This window comes from Ochlerotatus camptorhynchus, unplaced genomic scaffold, assembly GCF_037179485.1.
Source record: "Ochlerotatus camptorhynchus isolate MF236.1 unplaced genomic scaffold, CSIRO-AGI_Acam_v1.1 ptg000498l, whole genome shotgun sequence".
In the NCBI taxonomy this organism is placed as follows: domain Eukaryota; kingdom Metazoa; phylum Arthropoda; class Insecta; order Diptera; family Culicidae; genus Ochlerotatus; species Ochlerotatus camptorhynchus.
In genome coordinates, this window is record NW_027040983.1 from 1,125,858 (window position 1) to 1,145,940 (window position 20,083).

Consider the following 20,083-nt stretch of genomic DNA (forward strand, 5'->3'; position numbering starts at 1 on the left):
TCCTCATTTTCCGGCAGATTTTTTTTGGTTTTCCATAGGAAACCATGAGACAAATTTTACTCATCGCTGAGTTCCTGCACTTTTGGCGATTATGAGTGAACTAAACTCAAATTTGAGTCGTTCTCATTCGCCGTGTGGGCTGCTCCTCCAATTTCCGGAAAACTTGTGCAACTTGCAACCTTACCATGACAGTGGAACACATTTTGGTAGATTTCCCAGTATTCAGCAAATAAAGGGTGATACGGTCAAAATTTGGTCAAGGGAAAACGCGTGTAAATCGGTGAAATCGTTTATTTAAAAAAATCAAATTAAATTTCTTTTTCAAGTTCAATTAGTATAAAATTCAGGAAAAATATTCAGTTAGGCTTCCGCTTTTCCAAATCCGAATTGCCGGGCCTTACGCTTGACCCCTGCCATCAGATTTTGTACAGCCACCTTGTCCACCTTCTTCGCCGCAGAAAGCCAGTTTGCCTTGAACTGCTGCTCGTCCTTAGCAGTTTTTTTGGTCTTCTTTAGGTTCCGCTTGACAATAGCCCAGTTTTTCTCAATTGGGCGGAGCTCTGGCGTGTTGGGAGGGTTCTTGTCCTTGGGAACCACCTGCACGTTGTTGGCGGCGTACCACTCCATGGCCTTTTTACCGTAATGGCAAGATGCCAAATCCGGCCAAAACAGTACGGAACAACCGTGTTTCTTCAGGAAAGGCAGCAGACGTTTATTCAAACACTCTTTCACGTAAATTTCTTGGTTGACAGTCCCGGAAGCTATGAAAATGCTGCTTTTCAAGCCACAGGTACAGATGGCTTGCCAAACCAGATATTTCTTTGCGAACTTTGACAGTTTCATGTGCTTGAAAACATCTGCTACCTTTCCCCTTCCTTTTGCCGTATAAAACTCCTGTCCCGGAAGCTGCTTGTAGTCGGCTTTGACGTAGGTTTCGTCGTCCATTACCACGCAGTCAAACTTCGTCAGCATCGTCGTGTACAGCCTCCGGGATCGCGCTTTGGCCGTCGTATTTTGTTTATCATCGCGATTTGGAGTCACTACCTTCTTGTAAGTCGATAGTCCGGCTCGTTTTTTGGCTCGATGCATGGTTGTAGACGATACACCTGTAGACTGGCTGTCGACAAACGTTCCCCAAACACTTTAATTACATTTGTAACGGTTGATTTGGCAACTTTTAGCGATTTTGCCAACTTTGCGTGCGAGTAGCTCGGATTTTCGCGATGCGCGAGCAAAATTTTGATACGCTGCTCTTCTTGCTTGGACGGCATTTTGACAACTGAAGAGTGAATTCCAAAATCAAAATAGGAGCAACATTCTACACACACACACCTTCAAAATGAGGGGTGTTCAGGTTTTTTAAATGCAAAATTGAAAGAAATACGTCAAGTTGATATTGACCAAATTTTGACCGTATCACCCTTTAAAAGAAGTCTCTACGGAATACCGAATAGCATAAGGAACGCCTTATCGAATGACCCATCAACCGAAACAGTAGTCATCTGCTTTATTAAAGACGCCAATCTTTATGAAAGTATTTAAGCCCAAGAACTGACACGACCACCAACAACCCGCTATCGACACTGACTACCGACTTCGACAAATTACTTCTACCTAAACTACGCCAGCAACTGTGACACTACTCAGCTATTATGTGTGTACTATTGTTTAAACCTGAACTCCGAACTCTGAAAAAAAAACTCTGTATTAGGGAAACCTCCTTCCGAGGCCCACTTTCTAGCCGGGGACCCCCTTCTGGGGCCACAAATATCCCAACTCTGTTATTTGGGGCACCCCCTTCTGGGGCAGCCAGAGATGAACCAGCCGATGGCTGAAAGTCTCTTTAATAAAGAAAGATAAAAAAGATAAGATTCTCCGTGTACAGAAGAAATAATTTACACTGAAAATAATCCACGCCCTATCTTCATGTGATACATCCCTTTAATATCATTCTTTCATGCGGAAATAATGTACCGAGACGAGTTCATGTCAAATCCATTCCGATCAAAACAGAACATAGATATATCGTAAATTGACGTTTTCATGGTTCTCCCGAGTGGATTTGTTTTGAGAAGTAATTTCCTGTACCCTGTTGGATTATTAGTGAAAATATAAATATAAATAAATGAAAGAATCTGTAGCCAGAATCAAAGGGTTCAAAAAAAATTATAGAACTCTTGAAATTTAAGATTTGTTGTGTAGGTTTAGCTCAGCGTCCCTTATTAGTCAGACAAGTGGATGCCTGAAAGCAAACCCTCGCTAGAGGCGGTGGGTTTAATTTCCGGTACGGTCATGTAATTGTGGATAATTGCCACACAACTCCGACTAAACTACAGTGAATATTACGTGATGTATACAATATAGATATCAAATGGCATACATATTTTTGCCAATGAAAACATTATGTACGGGTACTGAAGGGAGACTCAAGGTATATCACTTGAGTCTTCCTTCATATCAGTGCTGAAATGTGATCGGGGTATCTGCTCTGAATTAACAACTGTGTGGAGGTGCTCTTTAAGAGTATTTAGTTGGTGGTAAAACAAAACAGAAACAAAAAGCTATATTAAGTCCAAGCAGCTGTGCAGTATTCAGGATATTAACAAAGATTTTATCCACTGAACCTTTTTTTTTGGGAACAGAAAACTCAGCTTTAATAATACCAAGAACAGAAAGTTTTTCAATCAGGAAGAAAAAAAAAGAACGTTTTAGCCCAGCAACAGAACTTTTCACATCAAATAGGTCTTTAAACAACCATAAGTCTTTGTAGAGTGGCAATCCACGACCCATAAAAGTTCCACCCGAACATGGGACAGTGCTGGGTAACAATCCGTAAAATATCTCGAGAGAATGAAACAAATCAAATGCCAACTTTCATATTTACCTCAATATGATTAAATCCAATCATGCGTAACTACTCCAATGGAAGCCATTCCACATTGAGTTTCCCGGAACACAAGACTTACATACCTGTATTTTCCAAATACAAAATGTTACATTGACAATTGCCATGCCATCGCCTACTTCCCTAATCACCATCAGAGCCGCCGGGCAAACGTGAGTCCCCTCTAACAACCATTTGTGATCCTTGTAGGCATTTTTAGCAGCTTAGCTGGAAGCACAACAATATGCAGCAAATCCAACATCCTATTCGACCCAAATCAAAGGACAGCCGGCCAGCCGTAACGGAAAAAGATAAAACTAATTTGATCAGAATGGTGCGATTTGACAGTGCTTGTTGAAAACAAAAACAAAAATATTTCCATCCTGCCCCCGCCACTCCCACCCATCATCGCATCGTCTGCTTATCATGCGACGGCATTGAACAGATGTCGAGGCATGTGTGGCGCTTTTGCCTCTGTTTACGGTTGCCCCGAGGCACTGGGTGTGCGGCGGCGGGCAATCACATGCATAACCACCTACCAAATGGAAAAAAATAAAATCGAAACAAACAAAACAGACACTATCCTTGTGTGAAGCGTATAATACGAGTGTTTCCGGTGACCGAGTTCGAAAATAAATCCCCGGCCGTGCCAAGCCAAATGCCCGAAGATCGATAACGATTTTAATTTAAAATTAACACCATACCAACATCGTGTGCCGGGGTGCCGGTTTGGTAATTTGCCACCAAGGTACACGGTCCTCCGGTTGATTGGTCATTTATGGGCAATCAATTGAAAACGGGACCTCAACCGATCGGGACGAAGATGAAAGTGTTTGACGTTACGAGTGGTAAATCGGTTGTTTCCCATTCGGTGGACGTCGCTGGTCACATGGTTCCGGAGCTGGTGAACGTGCACGTCGAAGGTGAACTACTGGAGGATCCCACATCGACGACGACGACGACGATGCGAGCGATGATGGTCGGAAAGGAAGGCATCTTGCGCCGGTCCTCACCTTCGATTGCCAATTCCTTCTCCCGGCCGTCCAATAACTCGGATATGCTGGCCCCGGAACGGAACCAGAGGGTCACCATGTACGGTTGCGTCATGTTCAATCCCAACTCAAGGTGAGTGTGTTTGTTTTTCGATTGTTGCTATTATTTTATCTCTCGTAAGTCGGTAACGCTCTATCGAACCTGTGTACCTAGGCAGGATTGCACGGATAAATAATGGGAGAGGAGATCAACTTGTTTTCTGAAAAAAAAAAAGTTTCCGAGCTTTTTATTCTTCTCACTGGAACTCAGGGGGGTAGGGCTGTTCCCTGAAGGGACGTTCGTTTGAGGAAAGTTTGGCAATTTAATTTACTCAATCAGAAGCATGCTTTCAGACTGCTTCCCGTGCCACTACGCTGGACACCAGGAACGAATGTAGGGAACACAAACATGCGATTGGCAAATCAAAGATAGCCCCCGTGGAGAACATAAGAACTATGAAAGTGAAGATTTCAAAATTTTGCTTTTATTTTGCAAATGGGGCATTTTATTTAAATCTGGTAGTAGATATGTCTATTGAGTAGCCGTTGTGATTTTATTAAAATAATTTGTTCGCAAAATAAATGGATTTTAAGATTGCAAAATTTTGAAATCATCATCACTTTCATAGTTCTTCTATTCTCCACGGGGGGCCAACTTTGATTTGCCAATTGATTTTTTTATCAATATGTTACCAATGCGGGGGGAAGGGCTTGGAAAGGCAAAGTCGGCATAGTCTGATTCAATAGAAGTTTAGTGCTGTTCCAACGAAGCACAGGGAAAGCATACATTCTTCGTATCTAGTCGCAAAGAAAAATCCACACGTTGCTATGCTATTATGCTTTGCACCATTTCTGAGCACTATTAATTCAATTGTGACACACTTGGATTTGATTTGCGTTATATGGTGATCCAATACAGCATCCCCCCGTTCATCCGACACTCGCTAATCCGACGACTCGATAATCCGGAAAATGTCGGATTAAAAAGTATAAACACGCGTTTGCATACTCCTTTCCCGGCGTATTCGTGTTGGTGAGATTTGTTATGGTTGGTGAGATGAAATTTTTTGTTTGCTGTGAGCAAAAGGCTGGTCATTCCGCACAGTGTGCCAAAAACAAGCTTGGGCACGCCTGGGCACAGTAGAGAGGGTTTAGTTTACACCGTTTGAAAAATTCTTGTAATTTTCTGCGATATATAGCGCACATAAAATTAACTCTAGATTTGGTATAACTTTACGCGATATTTCGAGTAAATTTAAGCGCAATATCGCATAAACTAGCAATATTGCATGCAAGCTTGTAAACTATTTCGCAAGTATAACTCAAAATAATGTTCACCTCAATGCTACATGAAAACATACGTAGATATTTTCCATCATATACTCAAAAAATATTGAAATCTAAATAGTATAAAAGTTACGCTAAATCGCAACTCTCCGTACCGACGCAAAGGTCGATATAAAGGGAGAGAATGCAAACTTAGTATAAAAATGGTTTATGCGTGCCATAGTATAAAATCGAAATATACTTACAATGCATAGGTACGGTTTATTCGAGAGAATGTATTTTTCGCTTCTTTATTTTATTTATGGTAAATATTATTGTTTTCGAATAGAAATAAAAATTGTCTCAGGAAGCTTTTTTAATTAGTTTATTTTTAATGAATATTATTTAAAAAAAATACTTACAATTTCGATGCTGCCCAGCAGATTACAGGCGCAGTAGAAATCCGCCGGGACAAAGCTTTTCACCAGCACGAAGCTCCGAAGGGAATCCAGATGTTCTTTTTCCTGTCATTTTAGTAAACACTGATCGAATTCCACTCCGTTATTCGGACTTAGTATAATTTTGACGAAAATTTTAATCGAACCAATGTATAAAATGCATAAAATTTAATCTATATTCGTTTTGTAATATTTTTGAGTGTACATTTCACGTAAGAGCTGCGTGATTGTCATGCAGGGGTACTCATTTTATTGAGCCCAAATCTCGATGAACATTTCAAATGGTCCTATCTGCTTTGATCGATTCTCTTCATCGACTTTCTCTTTCGTTAATAACTCAGCTGAAAAACCCTTCCCAGTTGTATTTGATGTTTTGGACGCTAGATAAGAACCTCCTTTATCAAACTATGTGGTAGAATTAGCGTGAAATCTGTTTGCATAGCAGTGATTATGAAAAGAGAAAGTCGATGAAGAGAATCGATCAAAGCAGATAGGACCATTTGAAATGTTCATCGAGAAATGTCACTGGATTATCACGTAGCAGTTACATGAATTTGTCGATGGCATTGACTGGTGGATTTCAGTATCACATTTTGTTTAAAGTTGTTTACAAAAGTTTTCCTTATAAGATAAAATCAATTCTGTATAGAAATCTAATAATATTTCTTTATTTATTAATGCACATATTCCAAAAAACACGACATCAGAAAAATTTTAATTATATCCGATACGGATCCCAAACAATCCTGGTGATACGAGCTTAATCGGAAATCCCTTCGATATTCAAGGGGTATCACATACATTCTACGTGAGTCACGTAAAACTGAGGGGAGTGGAAAAAGAGAGAGCTTACGTGATTTTTCACGTAATTTCAACGTGTCGATTATTTTGAGCGTAACTCAAAATTAAACGAGGGGAGATTTTACGCGATAGTTAAAATTCAGAATTTTTTCTGTGTAAGAGAGGAGCGGATTCAAAATAAACTGCCTTGACAACATATGCCTAGGTGATTTCTAGCAACACTACCAATGCAATCAAGATAGGCGCTGCTCGATTGGCTCTGGCTTTGACAGTTCGTTTGGCTCAAGGGGTAAGACAGCATCTAATCATGAGCAATTTTAGAGTTGCTTTTGAGGCGCCTCGCGTAACTCACATTGCTCAGTGAGCAAGATCACTGTCATTTCTAGACTAACATTTGAAAGGGGCGGAAGAGCCAAAATGTAAACAAACCATATTTTGCCACATATAGAGAGAATAGTTCAAAAACTACTCGATAAACACGAAAAAGTAGAAGAAAATATCACTTCAAATCATCAAAAATGTTTTTTCTTACATGGCGTATTTCCAACTTTCAACTCTATGATGAATCTGGTTGTTTCGCCTTGCACCAGAACTACGAATTATATCGTTTTAATATGCCAAATGTTTTGATTCTGTGGTATCTAGTCACGCCCGATTCACTTGAAATGCATCCGATTGATAGTTCACGTGTAAACAACGAACAAAAAGAAGACCAAAACATCTCCGGGCGTAATTCCACTCTCACAAAATTTGCGAACGAAGAACCAAGGCGGAACAACAAACAAAAAATCCCGAGGGTGTACTTCCACGGCGTATCACCAGTGTTGGCAGTTCAAAGGGTGGAAGATCTGGGGGGTAACAACATGTATGAAATTATCAGGGCGTATGATGTTTTCTTCTCATTTTCACGACAAAGAAAACTTTTTTTGAGTTTTTAGTGATGCATGATGATAGATTACACTATTAACTATATGTCAAGCTTATAAAATCAACCAGAAAATGGAAAGTCGTGAAATAGGATTAATTTTTAGGTCAACAAAATTCAGAAGCGATTTTCTCGATATGGTCATTTTGGAATTACGCCCTTTTCAAATGTTAGTCTAGATTTGCATTTTCACTTTTCACATCACAGCAACATATGAAAAAGCTGCTGTCAAGCAAAACAACAACAAAAAACCGGCTTGATGTGGTGATCAAGTTCCCATCGCTCAACAACCTGCCGTTTTCTGCGATACACCACCGAGATTCTGCTGCGGCCGCCAAAGGAAGTCTCCGTTGAAGTTGAACATAACTTCTTTAAAGAAAATATTTTATCCAGAAGGAAAAAAGTTGCTTTTTTTACTATTATTCATTATATTCGGAGCATGTTTCGTTCTTCGTCTCGTCAATCATGTACTTGGTTGGATCGGATTTACTCTTGGGAATCTTCAGATCGCCAAGAACCCTTTCCTTCCACTCTTTCTGAACCATCTGCAGTAGCTTGGAGCATTAGGTCCTAAGTAACATTGATCGATTCTCTTCGTCGACTATCTCTTTCGTTAATAACTTAATCCCAGAACCGTTTCTAGCTGTGTTTGTCATATTAGATACTAGATAAAAGCTTCTTTTATCGATCTGTGTGCTGAAAATACCTGGAAATGTCTTTACTTGGCCGTGGGCATACAAAGAGAAAGTCGACGAAGAGAATCTCCCAATGTTACTAAGGAGCTAATGCAATGTTCCGCTTGATTTGTTCTTCGTCTTCCTCACCGGTTTTCACTTAGATTTCAAGAGCAAATTTTCATTACGTCGAATGTAACAAAGGTAAACAAAGTCGAGCTATCAGTGTCAATCGATTCTCCTGCTATTACACTATATACTGTCCGAATATAGGATCAAATCCCATTTTTAAATTTATTTACCAGTCAAATTGCTTTTTGACGTAATCACCTTCCGATCAAAAAAGTTTTCGATGTTACTTAAGTCACCCAATTTCTATGGAGATGCCGTTTGACTTAAGTAACAGCGCTGAGAAACCCGTGAAAAGTGTACGTTCGTCGTTTCGTTTTCTCATTATTAAAGTGAATAGATCGAACTGTTTGTTGCTAAGATGATTTCGGTGGTCCTAAAATGATGAATGGGCTGCACGTAAGGAGACGTAATTGATAATTCTCCCGAATATCCTGGTATATACACTTTGACTTAAGTAACAATAGGGGCCACCAAACGACGTATAATAACTTTTGACTCAAAAACCAGTGTTTTTTAGCATGAAAGCTAGCGATTTGCATTTGTATGATTAAAACCCTGCTAAATATGTTAAACCTTGCTATCACTATGAGATTATATGTGTTTACTTGGAAATAGGAATAACTTTTCGGTCATCAAAACAAAACTTTATTTTTCTCGGATTGGTGCGAATGTTTATTACGACATAATGAAAATTTGCTCTTGATTTCGTCGATCGATGATGGGTTTGAAGTCCGGATGAGGTTACTCACCAAAATTATTGGCAGCTGTGTCTTCATCGTCCTCCTCCTCTTTGACTTCAGCAGTGTCGACTGTGTTGATGCTCTGGCTGAACATTCTGGGGTAGTGGTTGGCAGCGTTTCCTTCGGAGCTCGAATTGGGAATCGGATGTTAATCGGTTTTTATACAACAGGGAAGATATTTCCTATGTATGCCATTGATTTCCCAGAACGATTTCACGTTTTCCTTGGTGGATATCTGCACATGTCCACCTACCTACAGTTAATTCACATTCAACGTTTTGAAACGGCAAAAAGCACTTCCAAACAATAACAGCAGCAACAGCAGCTAATCGGCACAGAGAAGCAGATGAAAATCCACGCCAATGCGCCCCCTTTCGACGCTTTTCCAGCATCGTTCAAGCCATTTTCTGAACAAACTCTGGAATTGGGTTCTTTAAGGGTATTGAGGTAAATGCATATTCGTAATATGCATTAAAAATAGAACCCAAACCCAAAATTTCATCAATTTTGGTACACTGGAACTATTTTAAATATCTACAATTACATTTGAAAAAAATCACCTTATTAGCGTCCCTCGGTGTCACTTTGTATGGGAGCGAGCTGTCAGTTTGTCAGTTTAGTGTCAAACAGTGAAGTTATTATTTTGCTTTAAATCTTGATTTAAAAATCGAAATGAAAGTGTGTGGGTTCGAAAAAAATATCGCTGTGCTCAGAAAACGAAGCTCTTTCAGATGATGGATAAAAACTGATATATTTTTCAAAATTAAAGAACCCATTTCACATCGTTTCAATAGCCGAACAATTCTATTTCGTTTACAAACAAGACTTAAGTCTAATATGTGAAAGGGATAAACGAAATAAGCCAAGGAGTACCCAGACAAAAACATCGACGAACGTCGACTATAAATTTTGAGGTACAGTGAGTTACTCGCGAGTTACTCGCTGCATAAAAGCAACTCAGAGTAAAGCCAACAATCAATACTATTTTTTATTTTTTTTTTATTTTTTTTTTTCCTTTATTAACGAGACTTTCAGCCTTAGGCTGGTTCATCTCTAAACCTCCAGAGGGGAGGCTCTCAAAAAAGGTAGGGATGGATGTTCCAGATGGGAACTCCTGAAAACATATTTTTACAGAGTATTTTTAAACAGAGTTTTTTGTTTTGTTCCTGTCTCGTTTCAGTTAAGGGGTTTCTGATTCCGGTTGGTCCGTTTACGTTGCGTTAGGTCTGGTGTATAAAGGGTTTGTGTTCGTTTGGGTCGTGGTGATATTTTCGTTCCTTAGCTTTCCTTTTTCGTTACGGTTGGTCATGATAGGGATTTTAAGTGTTATATATGGTTGAAGAGTCCGGCTTCACGTAAAAAGGCGAGTAGGGCCGCTATTCTTGTTGGCTCATTACCTAGAGCATCGCGGATATTCTCAAGAATGTCGTAGCATGTTCTAGCTCCTTCATACTTTGGACAATGACAAATGAAGTGTTCCACAGTTTGCGGCGTGAGGCATAGATCGCATATCCTTCTAAAAGGCCCATCTCCCTTGTAGTTGTGGGAGATGTTTGTATGGCCAGTTTGGAGACGGGATATCACGACCTGCTCTCGGTGCAGTGATGGATCGTCCCATCTAGTAATATTCTCTTTTAATTTTCTAATAGCTGGTGTTCTAGCTGCTATCCAGTCGCGGCTCCAGGAATCCTCGATAATTTTGGTTACCTATTTTTTTTAGATCTGGTCCTGGTACCTCTCGCGTATATTTGGCCATGTGCCGACCAGAGGCTGCTAGATGGTCCGCCTCTACATTCCCCCGAACACCACAGTGCCCTGGGATCCAAACGAATGTTGTGTTATTTGGTGCATGTTCCTGGATCGCCTGGATCCAGGGGTGTCTACTCGTTTCGGACTCAAGGGCAGCAACCACACTGGCGGAGTCGGTGAAGATGGCTATCGGTCGTTCATCGGAGGTGGTGGCAGCTATGAAAGCCGCGGCGGCTTCGGCGGAGAATATCGAACACTGGTCTGGCAGTCGATGACATTCGCTGAGATTGGGACCACAGATCCCGATCCCCACCTTCCCCTGAGCGACCGAGCCATCGGTGTATCTGATTGAGTATCCTTCGTATTTTCGTTTTTGAAGGTCTAGGACCGTTTGTGCCACTGCTAAAGGGTTGGAACCTGCTTTAAACTTATTTTTGATTGTAGGGTCGGTTCGAATTTTTGGCAGGCTCCAACCCCTGGCTCCACACCAGTGGACCCTGGACACCCGTGGGAGTACTTGGTTGGATGATTCTCTGAGGAGTTGGTTAGCCTCAACGAGGAGGAAACCTTCCTTCCTGCTACCGGACGTGTTTTCACAGTGGCTGATGGCTCGATGGCAGATTGTTTTGGTTATGTACCTGTTGAAGGGGAGCACTCCGCCCTCGATACAGGCAGCTATTCCAGGAGTACCTGGGAGGAGGCCCGATGATAATCGTAAGGCTTGCTGGTAGACAGATGCAAGTTTTTTCCACCAGCAGAGGCATTGCGAGGTAGGTTGCTTCAATCCCGTATGTTAGGCGTGAGTTTATGATAGCTTTTGCAACGTTCAGACGAGTCTGCCGGTTGGCATTTGGGTGGCGCCCAGCCAGAGTTTTCAGCAGGTTGATTCGCTGTTTACAACTGCTTTTAACCTCGTTGAAGTGCGGGCCGAATGTGAGGTGACGGTCGAAGCAGACTCCGAGGATTCGAATGGTTTTATGGAATGGGATCGGTTTCCCGTTGATGAGGATCTTGGTGCTCAAGACCTTGTGATTGGTCGAGCATACGTGTGTATAACCGCTTTTGCTTGCGGAGAGCTGAAATCCAGCTGGCGAAGCCCAGGCTGATACGTAGGCGGTGGCTTGTATAAGTTTTCTTCGTAATGCTCTGACTGTTGCTCGGACCACCATGAGTACGATATCATCAGCATATACAAATATAAGGACTCCTTTCGGCAACCGCGAGAAGACACCGTTCATCCTTATGAGAAATAGTGTAACCGCAATCACCGATCCCTGGGGTACCCCGGTTTCCTCGTTGAAGGTCTTGGAGGGGCAATTTCCAAGGGTAACTTGGAAGGTACGGTGTGACAGAAAGTTTCGTATAAATTTCAGAATATGGCCCTTAAGTCCCCATTTCTTGAGCTGTTCTAACACCCCCGGCATCCAAGCATCCAGGGTGGCCAGTTCGACGTGGTGATTTTTGGCGAATGCATCCTGAAGTGCCCAAGGGTCCCAAAGTAGGTGTTGGTCCCATGTCCCGGTCTGAAGGCATGTTGTCGGCGATCGAGTAACCTTCCAGTTTCCAGAAAATCCATGAGCCTTCGGTTCACCATCCTTTCCATCAGTTTAGATGCGCAACAGGTCAGCGAGATTGGTCGAAATGTATCGACTCCGTGTCCTGAGGTGTTCGGTTTTGGGATCGGAATGGTGAGGCTGTGCCTCCATTTTTCCGGAAAAGAGTCCTGCAGCCATTCTTGATTGAGCAGTTCCAGGAATTTTACCTGCTCGGCCATGGGAAGGTTTCGAATAAGAGGGTATCGAACTTCGTCAGGTCCAGCGGACCCTCCTCTGGCCTTCGATAAGGCAAGAGAGAACTCGCGCATACTAAATGGCTGGTTGATTGCTGAGTCGTCTTCTTCTGGTATATGCATGTTAACAATTGAGTCAATGGACGGGTTGTTGATCTGGTGGAAATTCTCATCATAACCTTCAATTGATGATAGAGCGGCAAAGTGATTGCCTAATACGTCGACGATTTTATCTGGATCTCGTGTGGTTGTCCCTTCGTGTTCGATGATTATGCCCCGTGCCTTCCTCTTTCCGCTGAGGGCATTCACCTTACCCCGCAGGTCGACGGTCGTTTGGCTAGGGTTTATTTAGTCGAGAAAGTCTTCCCAGCTGTTTTTTTTGCTTCCCTGATGGTGTCTCTACATTCGTTTCTCTTTGCTCTGTAGTGCTTCAGAGCGGTCTCCTTATCTGGGTGGTCGGCAGGTAAGCGCTTGGCAGCCCGGAGGGCTTTCCTTCTGGCTTTTATAACGGCTTTGGTGGTGGGTGACCACCAATGGAGGGCTTTCCTACCTGGTGTAGGGCTAGATCTAGGGATGACTCCGGTAGCTGCTTCGTATATTGTTTCGGTGAGCTCAGCGATGCTGGTGGGGCTCGTTCTCCGGCAGGTTTCCTTGATGGCTTCCTGATATTTAGCCCAGTCAGCCTGATGGTAGAGCCATCGTGGTCTCCGAGATATCTCGGGAGGTCTTTCGTTTAGCTGGATCCCTATTGGGTGGTGATCGCTGCCCATTGGGTCATCACTGGCGAACCAAAGGATTCTATTGACAATACTGGCGCTGGCGAAGGATATATCAACGGTCGATTCCCTCCGACCACTGGTGTAGGTGGTGGATCCATCGTTTAGAAGGACAAGGTTCCTGGATTCAGCAAGGTCCATTATCTCAATTCCTCTAATCAATACTATAAATTGGTTCACTACTTGACTAGCCTATTGGTCCCAAGCAAATCGATTAACGTACCCAATTCTAGACGAAATTCTAGTACTGCACTATGTTTGTTTTGATTCGCTTTGAAAGTTTGACAGATAAAATGAGGGGTTCGTGTATTTTCTTGAGGATTTTCCTATGTTTCGAGGGGTACATCGATTAGCTTGGGACCATAGATAGTACCAGAGCTGTGCCAAAAAGTTGAGCACGTTTCTTCGGGACCTTCTGGTCTTATGCCCCGTACAGACTATGGCTTATATCATGTAATATAGGCTGTCTTGCAATGAGCACTCATATATTTAATTTTCACTGTAAATCCTATGTATGAGTGCTCATTGCAAGACAGCCTATATTACATGATTTAAGCCATAGTCTGTACGGGGTATTAGCATAGAGGTAACTCTAAGACTAGAAGGTCCCGAAATAACGTGCTCAACTTTTTGGCTCAGCTCTGGTACTCTCTTCGGTCCCAAGCTAATCGATTCACCCCTCGAAACATAGGAAAAACCAATAACCCCTCATTTTATCTGTCAAACTTTCATAGCGAATCAAAACAAACATTGCGTAGTACTAGAATTTCGACTAGAATGGGGTACGTTAATCGTTTGCTTGGGACCAATAGGCTAGTCAAGTAGTGATCCAATTTAAAATCGTTAGTTTCGTATTGATTGTTGGTATTAGAGTTACCTCTATGGTAAAGCTGTCTCACCCTTTGGTGAAATCCGATCAGTAGCGGTGCAACTTCTTCCTTCTTCTTTGGCGAATGGACCGCTCAGTGGGCTGTACTAGCGCTTGCGGGCAGCCTTTTGTCGTGTACTGGAGAACAATCTACAATGTCACGCGCCGAACCCAAGTAACAATTTCGGTTTTATAAGGGTTCTGTAGACCATGATTTGGACTTGTAGCATGCTTTAAAACCTCAATAAAACTTGCAATGTTACTTGGGAAAGCACTGCTGCTGCTGCTGCTGATTATCACCACTGGACACCACCACTCACAACACGTGGTGATTGAATAAACAGTAAACACCGTTTGGTGATACAGGAGTGAATTCGATTCTTAAATCTGTGTTAGGGAAAGCACTTTTCGCAGTCAATCAATGATAATTTTCATTATTATAGCAACAGTTTCACATGCGTGCAATTTTCAATAGTGATCTTTTGAAAATAAATAAAGTGTTCATTTAATTATGGTATTATCAAAAAGGTAACTCTCAGACCAGAAGGTCTCGGAAAAACGTGCTCAAATTTTTAGCCCAGCTCTGGTACTCTCTTCGGTCCCAAGCTAATCAATGCATCCCTCGAAACATAGAAAAATACATGAACCCCTCATTTTATCTGTCAATTTTTCATAGCGAATCAAAAAAAACATAGTGTAGTACTAGAATTTCGAATAGAATGGGGTACGTTAATCGATTTGCTCGGGACCAATAGGCTAGTCAAGTAGTGAGCCAATTTGAAATCGTTAGTTTGCACAGGTTGGTAGTATCGCCGAGTTACTCTCCAATTTAGTTTGGGACGACTTATTGGTCACCGTTGACATTGAGTCCGCCGCTCAAACTATTTCGAATGTCTTGGCATATTGACAGACACGTTCCGAAAAAGATTCATCATCATACGACCCATCCACTATGGCATACGAGCTAATAGCGTCGACTGAAATCCAGAGCTCGTCAGCCAAATTAAGGACCTAGGTGTGATTCTGGATACACAACTCAAGCAGCACATCTCGTATGCCATCGACAAAGCTTCCAGAATTCTAGGGTTTATCTTCAGGATTGCCAAATACTTCACGGATATCTACTGCCTTAAATCGTTGTACCAACAAGCAATACGAAACTAAAGATTTTAAATTGGCTCACTACTTGACTAGCCTATTAGTTCCAAGCAAATCGATTAACGTATCCCATTCTAGTCGAAATTCTAGTACTACACTATATTTGTTTTGATTCGCTATGAAAGTTTGACAGATAAAATGAGGGGTTCGTGGATTTTCCTATGTTTCGAGGGGTGCATCGATTAGCTTGGGACCGAAGATAGTACCAGAGCTGAGCCAAAAAGTTGAGCACGTTTCTTCGGGACCTACTAGTCTTAGAGTTACCTCTATGCTAGTCAATGCTACCTCATAGGCTAGTCAAGTAGTGAGCCAATTTAAAATCGTTAGTTTCGTATTGATTGTTGGTTGTACTGCTCCTTGTCCCGCTCCATATTATAATACTGCTCGGTTGTCTGGACTACTCACTACAACAACGGGATCGAAAGAATTGAGTCTGTTCAGCGACAGTTCCTGAGATATGCGCTACGTAAACTGCCGTGGACGGATCCCTTCCGATTGCCTAGCTACGAAAGTCGTTTGCAACTGATCCATCTGGAGCCCCTGTCGGCCCGAAGAGATACAGCAAAGGCATTGCTAATTACAGATATTTTGCAAGGACGCACCAATTGCCCTGTTCTCCTTGAGCAAATTGACATCAATGTTCAACCCAGAGCCCTACAGAATAATTCAATGCTGCGCCTGCTCATACAGCGAACTAATTAAAGCACGTTCAGCGCAATCAGTGGTTTGCAGAGACCCTTCAATAGGGTCTCCGCACAATTTGACTTTGACTTGACTCGCCAGCTGCTTCATGAAATTGGGTTCTTTAATTTTGAAAACAAAAAACGGTTTTTATGTATCATCTGAAAGAGCTTCGTTTTCTGAGCACAGCGATATTTGTTTCAACCCCACGCACTTTCATCTCGATTTTTTAATCATGATTTAAAGCAAAATAGTAACTTCACTGTTTGACACTAAACTGACAAACTGACAGCTCGCTCCCATACAAAGTGACACCGAGGGGCGCTAATTAGGTGATGTTTGCAAATGTAATCGTACTTATTTAAAATAGTTCCAGTGTGCCAAAATTGATGAATTTTTGGGTTTGGGTTCCATTTTTAATGCAGATTACGAATATGCATTTACCTCAATACCCTTAAAGAACCCAATTATTGCTTCATGAAATTATTGAAACCGACAATTTAAAAAAAATGCTATTTTTAATTAATTAACAACAGTAGCCGGCGAAACCCTAACAAAAATTCAAACAATAAGTCAGACAAAAAATTAACCAATCAATAATATTCTCTTCTAGGTTGCACCAAACTTTTCCAAGAAAAGGAATACAACAAACTGCAACCCTTAACATAAAAAGTTTTGCTGGATCTGTTCAATAATAGGGGAGCAAGAAAAAAATCTCACACCTAATCAGGCAGCAGTTTTAATGGCAATGAGAAGCCAGCCGTCCGTCGGTTACAAGGGTCGAGCGATAAAATCCTAATTAAATAAAAATAAGTTGGCCCAACGGAGTTCCCCACTCAAGGCTGAGTGAAAAATTCACCAAAAAGGGTTGCAAGTGCCAACGACGCGAAGATGAACCGACAAAAGAAAACGATACGATAAGAATAGAAGGTTACCCCAATTATGGTCCGGTGGGAAGGCATTTTTTTCGACTTATGTTGCAATGCGCACCATAGTAGGCTTCTGCGCTAAAAATAATCCCTCAACAAAATATCGCTCATACTGTGAACCTCCGGGTCCGCTTTTATTCTGAACACTTTTTAATTTACACGAAAACTGCTCAAACGTCATTCAGCACATAAAATGAAGGCACACACTGGTGATACTCTAAGGAAGCCTTAGCGAGAAACTTCAAAGGCACAAATGTCAGCTTCCACAAAACATACACACTTGAAATTGCTACTCTCTGTTTGTAGTATCACAGCAAACAAGGAGTAGCAACTTCAAATTTGTATGTTTTGTGGAAGCTGACATTTGGGCCTTTAAAGTTTCACGCTAAGGCTTCCTTAGAGTATCACATTTTAAATTGGCTCATTACTGGACTAGCCCATTGGTCTCAAGTACAGCTATAAGCGTATCACATTCTCGTACTAAAGTTTGTAAATCTGTCAAAGATTGTTTTTGTTTTGATGCGCCTTATAGATTTGACAGAGTTTAATGAGGGACTCGTTTATTTTTTCCTACGTTTCGAGGGGTGCTTAAAATTAGCTTGGGACCGAAGATCTGGTTCTTTCTGAGCCAAAAGAGTGTTATTCTTTGCTTCTAGTAACCCTATCAGTATCAGAAATGAATGTAATATATTGATAGCCTTACTTTCTGTTTTGTTTTGATTCTGCGTTCTGTTTCGCAATGTTCCATTTCGCTTGCACACTTAATTCTTTTTGCCGAGATTCCAACAGCCGAGTAGTTCTGCAATTTATTTTGCTGTGATTCAGTAAAACAATTGCCGAGACTCAGCTAACAAATAAAATTTTGCTGAGATATCAGCTAACAAACAGATGATATCAGCAAAAGTAAATGCCGAGGTAATCGGCTGTTGGATATTTTACCGAGCTAGATTAAAATCGTTAGTTTCGTATTGATTGTTGCTAGAAGTGCAAATTAAAAATGAATCCCTTTAATATGCATGAAGTTTCATATTCATATTAGCGGGGAACTACAAAAAATAAAAAAAATAATCATTTAAAAATTCTCAGCCAACTTCGGTTTTGTGCTTTAGTGATAATATAGGGTGTAACAGAATGTCTAAGCACGATTAAAAAACACGATAACGTTACTCTGTTTACAGCTAATTCGGTAGTATAGTATTCTCTTACAGGTTAACGTAGAAAATCCGAGATCCGATCAGTCGTAAGCCAAGGAGCGGATTTTTGATCTCACGTTACACATTTTCTTCAGCACAGATGCCTTCCAACAAATTTGGATTCTTTTTCCCAGTCTTTCGCAAACTTTGTAACGGAATCCCCTGCCTTTACATGTTTCCGTCAGGTCCCAAAAAGTTTCGATTGGCCTGGCCTGGGAACAGTTTGGCGGATTCATCTCATTGGGTACGAATTGGATTTTGTTGGATTTATACCAGGCTACCGTGTCCTAGGAGTAATAAACCGACGCCAAATCCAGCCAAAACAGTACTGAGGCGTCGCGTTTGCGGATCATGGGCTACAGCCATCCTTCTGGAAATTACCTAAGGTCCACTAATCTGTCCAACGGTTGTCTGCTGCTCTGATGATCAGTTAATCACTGATTTTTTATGAAGATCTTTGAGTGTGTTGGTTTATTTCCTTTAAATTCCGTTATAATTGCTTGTCTTTTGACAGATACGCGTATTTCGTTTACTACTTGCAGACTTCATCAGTGCCAAGTACTCAACACCACTGAAGAATCCATCTTTTATCTACGAGTTATATACTAATCAATATGTAGTGAAAATCAGCAGGTATCCACTGCCATGCCAAATTTAACTAAGCAGGTACCTAAATTCAGTCTCCAACAGGTAGATGCATGCTACGATGTGTGGTTTTAGGTAGCATGCTAAAGAGTTTCGAGAATCCATTTCCTTGATCTCTATTAACCGATGTTGATGGATTATGTTTAAATATTTCTAAACTCTGTTACTGACTGACCAGAAGGGCTAGTCTAAAGGTTCCCCTTTCCACTGGTATAGCCACGGAGGTCGTCTGGGTTGGGCTACATCCACCTCTTTTTACTGGCTAGCTCGAGCTTGAGGCCTCTCGCTCTCAGGTTCGGCTTTTGTCATGGAATCGCTATTCAAGAGTCCAATCTTAGCCTCCCAAAGTTACAACTCATTTGGTTAGAAACAGACTTCGCACAAGCCATTTGAAGTTTACATGTAAATTACTATGAGAAATCTCAACTTTTTGTTCATTGCCTTCTAGTCCTTTTCCATAATAAGCTGCGGAACAGTTCGATAGCCATTTTTATAGAAAATTTTCTCAGCTAAAATTTTGCAGAAGATCGTTTCTATGTAAAACGAGACAGAAAAAAGTTATTAATTATTTAAGAGATTGGAAAACTTATGACATGATCAAGCAGCTGCTATGTAGGCAACACTGTATTTTGCAGTGTGACATAGTAGCCATGATTTGTGTGTCCTATTCAACGCCCCAGAAACACCAATGTGGCCTGCTGAGCAGTTGATTGATGATGATCATAAGACATCAGCGCATTGAACCATTGATAGATTTCGATCCTTGCATTTAATCAAAAAGTGGTCTTGAACAAAGTTGTAGCTGGGAAAATTTCCTACAAGCACAATTGAAAGCTTTTGAAGCAGACCGATATGGTGAATTATTAGATAGACATGAACAAAAATCTTGGTTTCACCATAGTAATTCCCATACAAATTTCAAATTTGGAATCGTTTATGTATTGTGGAGTGAAAATTTCAAATTTTGCATCACTCTAGTGTCTAGGGAAAACGGCTACAATCGCTCGTGAGGTTCTAGCTACTTTTATAATTCTCGCACGATGGTCTTCTAACTTCCGTGTCTACTAGGGAAAAAACCTCGATTATCGCTCAAGACCCAGTAGCTTGCCGTCCTCCTTTTTTGTTCCTCTCTTTCCATTAGTCCTATATCCACCCGCGACAATCCAATAACCATCCCCTGCAGCAATTTTAACGTGTTCTTGTGTGTACTAAATTTGTATTTTAACAAACTTTGTTCTTGCTTTTATTATACATAAATACAATATTTTAACTTGTAGAGTGTGCATGCAACTTTATGTTACTGTTTATATTAACTTTCATATTTAATTTTAGACCTATACAAATACTAATTAGACATATAACAATTAATCATTGAAGTTTTAAT

General features: G+C 41.1%; 1 protein-coding gene across 1 annotated transcript in view; it reads left to right on the plus strand.

Moving 5' to 3' along the window:
• The first annotated feature begins 3,178 nt into the window (after positions 1-3,178).
• Positions 3,179-20,083, plus strand: part of LOC135712624 (adenylate cyclase, germination specific-like) — a 71,412-nt gene continuing 54,507 nt past the window's right edge. Inside the window, exon 1 of the mRNA XM_065235577.1 lies at positions 3,179-4,009. Coding sequence (XP_065091649.1) covers positions 3,663-4,009 — 347 coding nt within the window. The 5' untranslated portion in view covers positions 3,179-3,662. The remainder of the gene's footprint in view (positions 4,010-20,083) is intronic.